Source organism: Phoca vitulina, unplaced genomic scaffold, assembly GCF_004348235.1.
Source record: "Phoca vitulina isolate PV1807 unplaced genomic scaffold, GSC_HSeal_1.0 scaffold67, whole genome shotgun sequence".
Lineage (NCBI taxonomy): Eukaryota > Metazoa > Chordata > Mammalia > Carnivora > Phocidae > Phoca > Phoca vitulina.
The window spans coordinates 413,401-425,457 of NW_022589770.1; the positions used below are offsets into that span (position 1 = coordinate 413,401).

Sequence of the window (12,057 nt, forward strand, 5' to 3'; positions counted from 1 at the left end):
ACTAATCCTGTCTCCATTTACAAACTGTGGCAATCACATTTTCCACTTCTAAAATCTCATCATTGAGTTTCTTCTTTCTCACAGCAGTATTTTTGTTGACAGCATAAAAACATAGAATCATAGCTTTCCAATATCTCTCAGGACTTAGATTGTTTTTCATTATATTCTTCTTCCTGAGTTCTCTTTCTTCTGGAAACAGATTCTTTGGTTACTAATGCTGTTACGTTTTCTCAGAGTCTGGTGAGCCTTCCTTATCCATTTATATTTATGAATCAATGCCAAGTTGGCTGTAGGGAACTTGCATGGGTTGCTCCTATAGATGTAAAGCAATGTTTCCATAAATTATAAGACTCTCCTCTTATTTGAAGGGCTGACTCAGAAGAGCTGAAGAATGAATGATAAAGGATGCCAACTGGCAACTTCACTTGGGAGTTTCTGGCCATGAGACATGTAGGCAGAAAACCAATACCACCTTCTCCCTTCCCTGTCCGCTCATTAAAAGAAGACATTTGGGCGCCTGGGTGGCTCAGTTGGTTAAGCGACTGCCTTTGGCTCAGGTCATGATCCTGGAGTCCAGGGATCGAGTCCCACATCGGGCTCCCTGCTGAGCAGGGAGTCTGCTTCTCCCTCTGACCCTCCCCCCTCTCATGTGCTCTCTCTCATTCTCTCTCTCAAATAAATAAATAAAATCTTTTTAAAATAAATAAATAAATAAAAGAAGACATTTTTATTCTGTCAAGGGTGGACTTCAGTGTGTTTTCCCCTTGAGGGGAATTCCTCATGCCTGTTTTGAAATTCAAAGTTGCCACAAAATCTGATTCCCCCTTCACCAACACTAGAAGCTGATCCCAGGCAGGTAGCTCCCTTAGAGAGTTTTAACCAGAAGACAAAGCTACTCTACCTGGTATTTAACTGGGAGCAGACAAACTCCACTATTCCAAATGCAGTTCAGGGCCCAACCCCAACCCCTCCCTATACTCAGCACTCAGTGACACGACAAGACAAATGTTTCTGTTTCAGTCTATTAGAACTACTGAATATTGGGGTGCCTGGGTGGCTCAGTCGTTAAGCATCTTCCTTCGGCTCAGGTCATGATCCCAGGGTTCTATGATTGAGCCCCGCATCGGGCTCTCTGCTCCATGGGAAGCCTGCTTCTCCCTCTCTCTCTCCCCCTGCTTGTGTTCCCTCTCTCACTGTGTCTCTCTCTGTCAAATAAATCAATAAAATCTTAAAAAAAAAAAAGAAAGAACTACTGAATATCACAGTGATATAGGGTGGAACTGAAAATCACAAACAATTTCAGTGAGAATTTTAAGTGATTTACAATCTACAGACTCTTCAAAAGAAACTCTGCCCAATATGAACACTCAGGGAAGGCAAGAAATTGATACAGAACTCCTTGCTGGGTATAAATTCTAGGCTTTCTGCAAAAAAGAAAAAAAAAAAAACAGTAAAGGGTTCAAATGCCAGTTAAAAACATGTTTATTCTACAGGTATCTATGTGGGGTTTATAAAGAAGAAATAAGCATATTACCACCGAACGGAATAGATACCTGACCTTGAATTTCGGTCTGTGTTTCTCTTTGTCTAATTGTTTCATGTTGACAGGCTCAGCCCAATTTTGCTCTAGGCATGATCGACGCTATGGCTACGAGGGAATAGTAGTACAGCACTTCTTATCTGTAAAGCTCTTTATTAAAAGTACTGTACATTCTGGCTTCTTTTTGCTGGTGTGAAGAACACAGAGAGTGGACTGACTTCAGGGGGTAGCAATTCATAGAACTCAGTGACAATAGAACAGAGTGCAAAGTGTCCAAAGACTCTTTGTGCAAGTTCTTTTATAGAATATATTTTCTCCTTTTCTCACAGCAGTAACTTACAGACCATTAAATTTCACACATTTCCTATTCATTTTCCATGTTAAAATATGCCTTATGACCCAGAGTAGAACTATCACAGGATTCCGCCCTGAAAGTCAGCTTTTTTACTATGTGATAATATATGACTTTTGAAGGACCAGCAAGTCATGGGCCATGAACCTAGCCACATAAGTGATTTCAAATGGCTCAGAAGTGTGTACACTTTTACAATTGGAAAAAATTAAGCCCTGAAAACATTACAAAGGATAAAATTAAATTATCAAAGGATGCAATTGTTCCCATTAAGCAAGACCTTTAACTAGACTTAACAACCAAAACGTAAAAGGGAAATAAAAAAACTCAGAGTTGTAAACTGCAAGTGAAAAAAAAAAATAAAAACAAAAAATCTGCATCCCTCTCCCCACTTCCGAACAAGAGAAAAGTAAGCAAGTACCAAGGGTTTGAGAGGCAGTGAGTTTCACAAAACTTAACTTGTTAAGCTCTTCAATGATGGTAGGTTATAAGGAAGGAATATGTACTTCTCTAAAGCCAAAGTTCATAAACTTCTCCTGCTAGGCATATTCCATCAGTCAGTCAAAAAGAAACTGATGTACGTTATATGTAGTATTTAGAGTTATTCCATTGAAGTTGAGATACTAAGCAATAAGATTTCATTTTAAACCATCTGGGCCTACCTAAAAATTACTAACCTTTGTGGTTAATGTTCAATGCCTACACCTATGTAATCTTGCCATAAACTCTTACTATATATAGAAAGATAGGAAGAAAACACATTTTCTCAGGTTTTAAAACCACTAACAGGGAGCTCTGATTTTCAAAAAGACTAAAATCTTTTGCCAGGTGTTCTCCCTACATATATTTAGAAGACCTACTATTAAGCACCTAATAATTCCAATAAGGCTTTTGTATAAACATACTGCAATGTGGAAAAATAGCTTCCTCCAACACCTCTGTTATTTTCCAGGATCAGATGGAGAATCTCACTTCCAACAACTATAGGGAAACTATAGTTAATAACACATCCAATATAATAATTATAATTATATATTTTGTATATTTAATATATATAATCTGTCAAATATATAATACAATAAATTACAATGTTGCAATAATTAGTTAATAATATAGTTAATATAATATAGCTAAGCTAATAGATAGGGAAGGTTTTAAGAACTTTGTAAACAGCCTTTTCTTCTCACAGGGCCCAGGGGTCTGAAAAACATCTTGGGGGTTTGGTTAGGGGAGTCCCAGGTAAACATATGGAGTTTACCTGAAGCTGGTTTGTTGATTAAGAGTTATTAACCTCTCCTTAAGGAAGTTGTCAGTTTGACACATTTCCAAACTGTCCACAGTCATGTTATATACAAGTTGGCCAGTCATTGGCTCAGGGTTCAAAATATGATTTGTCTTTTTAAAAAGCTATAGGGGTGGGGCACCTGTGTGCCTCAGTTGGTTAAGCGTCTGCCTTCAGCTCAGGTCATGATCCTAGGGTCCTGAGATCGAGTCCCACATCGGGCTCCCTGGTCGGCGGGGATTCTGCTTCTCCCTTTCCCTCTGCCTCTGCCCTTCCCCCCTGCTCATGTTCTCTCTCTCATGCTCAAATAAATAAATAAAATCTTTAGGAAAAAAAAAAAAGCTATAGGGGTGCCTGGGTAGCTCGGTCGGTTAAGCACCTGACTCTTGATCTCAGCTCAGGTCTTGATCTCAGGATCATGAGTTCAAGCCCCACGCTGGGCTCCATGCTGGGTGCGAAGACTACTTAGTAAAAATGAATGAATGAATGAATGAATGAATGAATAAATAAATAAATAGCTATAAAGTTCAGAAAATGTCCTAATTTAGGCATGGAGTCCACATTATCCCTTAATTAACTCAGTAAAGTCCATGTTTACAATTCACTACCACTGATTTCACACCTGATGAAACCAGGTCTTGAACAATTCACAGAGGTAGGAAATAGCTCTCTGAAAAGGAAAGAATAAGGCCAACTGGACATTACTATACATGAGCCATGTGCTTCAATTCTCTTTCAGGCATCTCTGAAGGCAGTCAGAATGACTTTCATCAAAATGAAGGAAAATAACATTACTCAGTATTAGAAAGGCAGGAACTATTATATAAACATAACCAAAAACCACACCAATCTGTCAACTTTTATTTCCAGAAAAAACACTAATTTAGGAAATAGATGGCACTCTCATTTATTATAAGCACAGGCTATGATATGAAAAACTCTCTCTAAACTAAATCGATGTGTTTAAAACTTCCAAGACTTCCACGGGAATTTGCACAGGATGCTCATTCTTGGATCTCTCCCCAGAACACTAGAAGACATTCCCACCGGGCGCCTGGGTGGCTCAGATGGTTAAGCGTCTGCTTTCGGCTCAGGTCATGATCCCAGGGTCCTGGGATCAAGTCCCGCATCGGGCTCCCTGCTCAGCAGAGAGCCTGCTTCTCCCTCTGCCTCTGCCTCTCGCTCTCTCTCTCTCTCCCTTTCTCTCATGAATAAATAAATAAAATCTTTAAAAAAAAAAAAAAAAAGACATTCCCACCAAGCATGTAAAAGGAAACTTACTGAGTGCTGCCTGACCTGAGCTTGAGTCTTCTGCAAATTCAATCTCATGGTGTCTGGGTAAGAAAACTATAAGAAGAAAACTATTAGGATTATTAGTAACTAATGACAGCACTCCTAGATGGGGGGGGGGGTGTTCCTATTTTTTTCAAGTGTTAATTTATTGCTATGGCTTTGGTTAATTATCTGGTTATTTTAACACCATCATCTGCATCCAGTTAATTCTAAAATGATACTCACAAAGCCAAGTTCCCTTCAGACCACTTAACTCCATTAGTCTTCCATGGCCCTAAAGCTATTAAACCACATGGAAAATGCATGCCCCATGGGAACCAGGTGAGAGATGAAGGATGAAAACTCATGGAGGAAGAGGATCCATCAAACTGCAGGATAAGTAAGAAGTAACACAATCACAGCTTTTTAAAAAGCCCATTTTCTTACCAGTATGAACACTAATATAACATGACTTGTACTACCAATAAGATCAGCACTAAACGTAATTTAATACCTTAGAATAATAATAACAAGCATACCAAAACATACTTCATCTCTTCCAAACTTTTGAAATACTTTTTCTCACAAGATCTTACAGTAGGATTCTTTCAATAAATCATGGTGACACACAAACTCAATACTTAGTAAGCATACTGCAGACCAGCAAATTCTACCATAGAGGTTAAGTGACCACCAAAACAGAGGTGGAAGACAGCCTTGAAATTCCTACTCTTACCTACCTATTTACTTAGCTACTGCTTATTAGTAGTCTAAGACTTTTGTTTAGTATCCACTGCCCATGAGGGGCGTCTGGGTGGCTCAGTTGGTTAAGCATCTGCCTTCGGCTCAGGCCATGATCTCAGGGTCCTGGGATCAAGCCCTGCATCGGGCTCTCCGCTCAGCAGGGAGTCTGATTCCTCCTCTCACTGTCCCTCTGTTCTGTCTCTCTCTCTCCCCCAAACCCATCAATCAATCAATCTTAGCATCAACTGCCCATGAATCTAGCCAAAGATTGCTTAAACATAATATAGCTTCTTTCTAGAAGGTGAGAAAGGACAAACACACATGAAATATTAATACATTTCATGCAGACTTGTCAACTTAATAAAAGAAATAGAAACAACCCGCCAATAACAGATTACAATCATAACTCATTTCAACTGAGTCTATTCCAAGTATCTACTCACAATTGGAAAATTGGCTTTTTTCAAATATAAAGTCCTTTCGTTTTGGCTACTTTACCTATAACTAAGGTCCAGTGAGAGGATATGAAATGGTCACTTCATAAAAAGTGAGGAAAATAACAGTATCTCCTAAGGGCGCCTGTGTGGCTCAGTCAGTTGTGTTGGACTCTTGATTTCGACTGTGGTCATGATCTCAGGGGTTGTGGAATTGAGCCCCGCAACAGGCTCTGTGTTTAGCAGGGAGTCTGCTTGAGATTCTCTCCCTCTGCCCCTTCCCCTGCCCTCTCTTTCTCTCTCTCTCTCAAATAAATGAATAAATATGAAAAGAAAAACAAAAACACAGTATCTCCTAGTTCAAGGATACTTCTGTCCTTTTCACAACAACTAAGTTCTTATTAATGATACTGCCTTTGCTTATGCATGAAATTTGAATAACTCTTTAAGCATTTCACCCTACTATTCATCCTGACAGCACAATGACACTCTCATTTCTTTCAAAACTATCCAAGAAATAATCAACAGAAGTATAACATACCGACTTCGATTTCTCCCACTGCTTCTTAAACTTTTACTTAATAAATAAATAAACCTGATGGTCACTCTAGTACTTCCCAACCTTTTCCATTTCATGGCACACATGAAAATCACGTTTCTAAGGACAGTGGGGTAACTATCTGAAACACCAGGTGGCCAGAGGCGATCAGCCAAGCACCCTGCGTTTGGACAGCTACCTGGCTGCCTGAGAGCTCAGAGGGGAGATATTCTTGGCACACCTGAAATGCACTTAAACCATTTCAGCATTCCCAGAACACTGAGAAGTTCTCCGCTACATTTTTTGCCTATTTAGCATATTCCCACTTTTATTTCCAGGAAACTATTTTTCCTTTGGTGAATCATCCCATCCTCAACCCACATGATCCTGGTGGCACAGACAGTTTCAGGGCTGACACTTCACCCACTTCCATTCTACCCACGATGGCCAATTAAAGTGCATTAAAGTGTCCCATTATCCTGCCGTAACGGTTGATTCAGTGTGGGCACATAACCCAACAAGGTCAATCCAAATACCTCTACATCTCTCTTCCTTTTGGACGGAATATAAGGTTATAAGGCTTTGGGCTGCCAGCCAATTCACAGAGGAAACAAAGAAACTATACAGTGAATATACTATCTAGGCCATGCTTGAATTAAATTCTGGAGCTAATAAAAGCTATTTAAGACAGATGCGTCTCTGTTACTTATAACCAAAAGTATCACCCTAGAATTTCAAAGACCAATGCATTTCCTGAGTATCAACACATAATTTGATGTAATATATTGTTTTACATGAGTGGCATACAGAGGTCGGGTAACTTACTATAGCACTTCTTTAGATAATCTCCAGGCATTATCTATGCATTAACTATTATAAAGATATTATCCTATAAGGTGTCTGCACTGAAACAAAGCATTTATTAGAAGCACTTATTATAGAAGGTGAAGGGAGAAATAAAGTGGGAAACAAAGTGAAATGATTCACATTATGCCCACACCGTATATGACACAAAGGTACTTTGAGAACATCACAGATCCACGTGGAGAATCAGACCACAGGAGGTCTAGTCAGAAGGAAAACTTTTTGTGACCAGCAGTTGTTTACTTGACTAAAAGGAATGAGCATGACAAGTTGGGGATAAAAAGAATCCAAATACATTAACTTCATATCTTAGATAAACATATTTATCCCACCTCTACAACAAAATTATTTCCTAAAGGAACACAAATTTTCCATAAAGAGATGAACTTTTTCTTCACCGTGTTTAGAAAGAAGCATAAGCACATACCATAGCTATTTGGTTAGGAAACCCTTCCCTTTGGTCTACCCAATGGGAAAGAATTAGATTACTTTACCAAATATATGGTTAGTTTAAAGGGGGAGGGGAATCTTATTAACGTCTGATAGCTTATTACACTCCAAGTTCTGTGCAGATAGGAAAAATGATCATTTACCCCCATATCCCAGCATGTTCAGCATTACCATACATAGCAAGGACCCAGGATTCTTTAGTTTATTAAAGACTGAATGAAGATAGGATCAAATTGCCAAAAGTCAGAAAGAGATGAATGCCTACTGCATAGGCATCTTTACCCTAAATTAATCTGCATCCACTTTAAAAGATCAATATTAGGGGCGCCTGGGCGGCTCGGTCGGTGAAGCATCTGCCTTCGGCTCAGATCATGATCCCAGGGTCCTGGGATGGAGCTCCATGTCGAGCTCCCTGCTCAGCGAGGAGTCTGCTTCTCCCAATCCCTTTGCCCTCCCCTCCCCCACGTCTGCGCTTGCTCTCTCCCTGATAAAATCTTTTTTAAAAAATAAATAAATAAAAAATAAAAGACCAATATTAGAACTAAGGGATATTCACCTTGGAATAGGCTACAAGAGTCAACAAAAGTGTTAACAAATGAGCAAATCTACGAATAAACCATAATACCAGAATAGCATCATGTGTAGATTTCACAGTGAAATGTGCTTTCATTAAAGAAATGTTTGCATGAAGTACTCATTAATTCAGAATAAGGACAAAAAAGAACAAATGGAGAAGATAAAAATAGCCCCCCAAACTCCCCCCCAAAAAAGAATCAACCCATAATTTAAAACTTTGATCAAAATCATCCGCAAATGAATAATCTACAATCCCAAAAGTTAAGCTTTACCCCCATTACTGTTGCATTACTTTCTTACTTTACCTGAGAGGAATCTGCTTGGGCTAATAATGTAGTGACCTTCAGTATCTGGCGAAGATTCTGTCCTTGATCTTCAACAAGGAGGTGAGCCAACAAAAGGAAAACATGCACAGGGATCACTGTGGTAATAGGGAGCAAGGACTCTATGGAAAACAGCCAGTCACTGGCTGCAGACTCTTCTCTCATTACTTCAAGGATCCTCCAGGCTGTAAATATTGATCCATACATGCTGGTTATGGGGAACGCGAGCTTGTAGGAGAGCTGAAAAACCAGCAAAAACAGGCATGAATAAATGAGGTAAGTATATTTGTCAGAGATATAGTCATGTATTTTTTAGACTTCATTGTAAGAAATCAATCCTTCCCACAAAGTACAGAATTTTCGATTTCTGCCAAAAACTGTGCACATATCTGAGCTAATAGGATTACACCAAAAGAAAACAGATGGAACTCTAGAACACCTGATTTCAACCTATTTACCATTCGCTCCTAGTTAAGGCAAGAAAAAAAAAAAGGATCAATATACAAGGTCCAGAGGCAATGGAGTTTGGAAAAAAAAAAAAAAAAACCTATTAGCACTAAAGTATTCACCAGTGAGAGGGAAGATTTTTTTTTAAGATTTTATTTATTTATTTATTTATTTATTTATTTATTTATTCATTTGAGAGAGAGAGTGCATACACAGGGGGTGGGGAGGTTGTTGTGGACAAGGAGACTCTGCACTGAGTGTGGAACCCAACACGGGGCTCAATCCCAGGACCCCAAGATCATGACCCAAGCCAAAAATCAAGATTCGGAGGCTCAACCAACTGTCCCACCCAGGTGCCCCGTGAGAGGGAAGATCTTAAAAAAAAAAAAAAAGTCACTGTATTTGCCCAGCTCCAGCTCCAGTAAGAGACAACCCCGGGCAGGTGGCAGACCTGGACTGAAGACAATTCGTTTTTGTAACAGATAGTATGTTGACAGGAACAGCGTTGGTTCAGCTGGAACCTGGGAATTAATAGCTGGGAATAACTTCTGCAATAAGAAATAGCCTGACAGGGGCACCTGGGTGGCTCAGTCATTGGGCGTCTGCCTTCAGCTCAGGTCATGGTCCCAGGGTCCTGGGATGGAGCCCCGCATCAGGCTCCCTGCTCAGCGGGAAGCCTGCTTCCCCCCCTCCCACTCCCCCTGCTTGTGTTCCCTCTCTCACTGTCTCTCTCTCTCTGTCAAATAAATAAATAATAAAAATCTTAAATAGCCTGAAAGCTCTAAATTGAAATGATACCCAAAGAAGAGGTTATGCTTAAGTCGATCTGAGAAAGGACTCCTCATGGAAATAAAGTAGTGCCGTCAGGGACAGAGAAGAGACAGAACTCTGCCAAGGTGAGCAGTGTGCCCACATGGCTCAGGAGAAGTCACAGACATTAAAGAAGCTTTAAATATTGCCTGCTAATAAAAAGATTCAATTCATTCAGAGTGTGATGAAACAAATTAGAAATATCTAGATTATAACTGTCCTGTTATGAGAGACTGACTTATATGTATACAGAACAACTGAAAGGATGGGAAGTAAAAATTAAGCTAGATAGGGGCGCCGGGGTGGCTCAGATGTTAAGCATCTGCCTTTGGCTCAGGTCATGGTCCCAGGGTCCTGGGATCGAGCCCTGCATCGGGCTCCCTGCTCAGCGGGAAGACTGCGTCTCCCTCTCCCTCTGCCTCTTGCGCCCCCTGCTTGCACTCTGTCAAATAAATAAATAAAATCTTTAAAAAAAATTAAGCTTTATAAAAAAAAATTGTTTTTAAAGTAGGCAGCACACCTAGCATGGGGCCTGAACTCATGACCTTGAGATCCAGTCGCATGTTCTACCGACTGAGCCAGCAAGGCACCTCTGAAATTTTTTTAAGTAACAGCTTTATTGAGATACAATTCACATACCATAAAACCCATCCTTTTAAAGTTTACAACTCAGTGACCTTTAGTAATTCATGGCATAGTAGAACCATCACCATGGCTAATTTTCATCACCCCAAAAGGAAACCCCATACCCATTAACAGTCACTCCTCATTCCACCAACGCCACCCTCGCAGCCCCAGGCAACCACTAATTAATCTACTTTGTTTCTATTCTGGCTATTTCATATAATAGTGTTTTCTGGTGACTGGCTCCTTTCACACAGCAGGTTTTCAAGGTTCATCGAGGCCGTGGATTGTATCAACATTTCATTTCTTTTCATTGGCAAGTAATATTCCATTGAATGGATACACCACATTTTTACCATTCACCAATTAATAGACATCAGGTTGTTTTCCACTTTTTGGCTATTATGAATAATGCTGCTATGAATAGTCCTATAAAAGTTTTTGTGAGGACATAGGTGTTCAATTGTCTCAAGTATATACTTTAGAGTAGAGATACCATTTGAAAGCAAACCCCACTGTAAAAACAAATGAGGAAGCTATCTTTATTGACATGAAAAGAGCTCTCATGAAAATACAAGATGCAGACATTGTGCCTGGAATGCTACCAATTATTTTTTTAAAGGGGGTGGGGACTATATATTTGTATTTGCTTATATATGCAAAGAAAGTTATGAGACAAATACAAAAGAAATTAACAGCTACTACTCATTTTCCATTTGAGAGGATGTGAACTGGGCAACCAGAATCAAGGGTGAGAAGGAAACTTCTCATTGTATACCATTTTATAATTTTTTGAACCACTTCAATGTGTTATAATTTTTTAAAATAAATTTCTTCTAAGATTTATTTATTTGACAGAGAGAGACAGAGAGAGAGGGAACACAAGCAGGAGGAGTGGGAGAGGGAGAAGCAGGCTTCCCGCTAAGCAGGGAGGCTGATGCAGGGCTTGATCCCAGGACCCTGGGATCATGACCTGAGCCTAAGGCAGATGCTTAACGACTGAGCCACCCAGGCACCCCTAAAATAATAAATTTTTAAAGTTAAATATTTACATTTATTATAGCTCTTTCTCTCTAAAAATACTTCCCCAACCCAAAGATGAAATTCATTGAAGACCAGAGTCAAGTTCTTCAGACAAAGGACAAACAGCATTGGACTTGAGATTTAAAAGACCAGGACTTTAGCAGAGCCATGCCAGCTAGAGGCTATTATACAATCTCGGAGCCTCACTTTGCTCATTTGCAAAATGGAAGTAATGACTACCTTCCTACCAAGATTATTGAGGTAGATAATGACACAATAAAGCACCTAGCACAGTCTCTAAAGTTGCAAAATACAGAGAAATATGATCTCTGTCATCTTTTGGAGAGAAAAATAAAGCTGGTGGATAGGAGTATAAAAGAAAGTAATTGGAAATCACCATCAACCATAAATTGAGTCAAAAGCAGCAACATTACCCAGACGGGTAAGAGTAAACATACTGAAACAGGAAAGTAATCCTGTTTTACTTGAAGTATCATGTTGATGGTTAGGTTCTGTTTTTTGTCTGTTTGCCTAAGGTTCGAACAGCAGGAGAAAAACACAGTGTTGAATGAGACATCCCAGAACAGGGTCTCTGTCCCAGTGGGTGACAGTTGCCCTTGGCACAGTCCCAGGGCAAGGATGCGGCCTGGGGCTTTCTCTGAGCACCAGCTACCAAATCCTGGCCCCACAGCCCCCATGGGGTGGGGGGGGGAGGGGGCTGAAAGTGCTGGCGGGCTCTGTGTTTTAGAGGAGAAAGCAGGTGTTTAAAAATAAAAGA

At 39.9% G+C, this 12,057-nt stretch overlaps 1 protein-coding gene across 7 annotated transcripts in view; it reads right to left on the reverse strand.

The window, feature by feature from the left end:
* Window positions 1-12,057, reverse strand: part of FOCAD (focadhesin) — a 303,113-nt gene that overhangs the window by 191,439 nt on the left and 99,617 nt on the right. For all 7 annotated transcript variants that reach the window (XM_032392329.1, XM_032392330.1, XM_032392331.1 and 4 more), the window contains one exon: window positions 8,358-8,615. In XM_032392329.1, coding sequence (XP_032248220.1) covers window positions 8,358-8,615 — 258 coding nt within the window. The remainder of the gene's footprint in view (window positions 1-8,357; window positions 8,616-12,057) is intronic.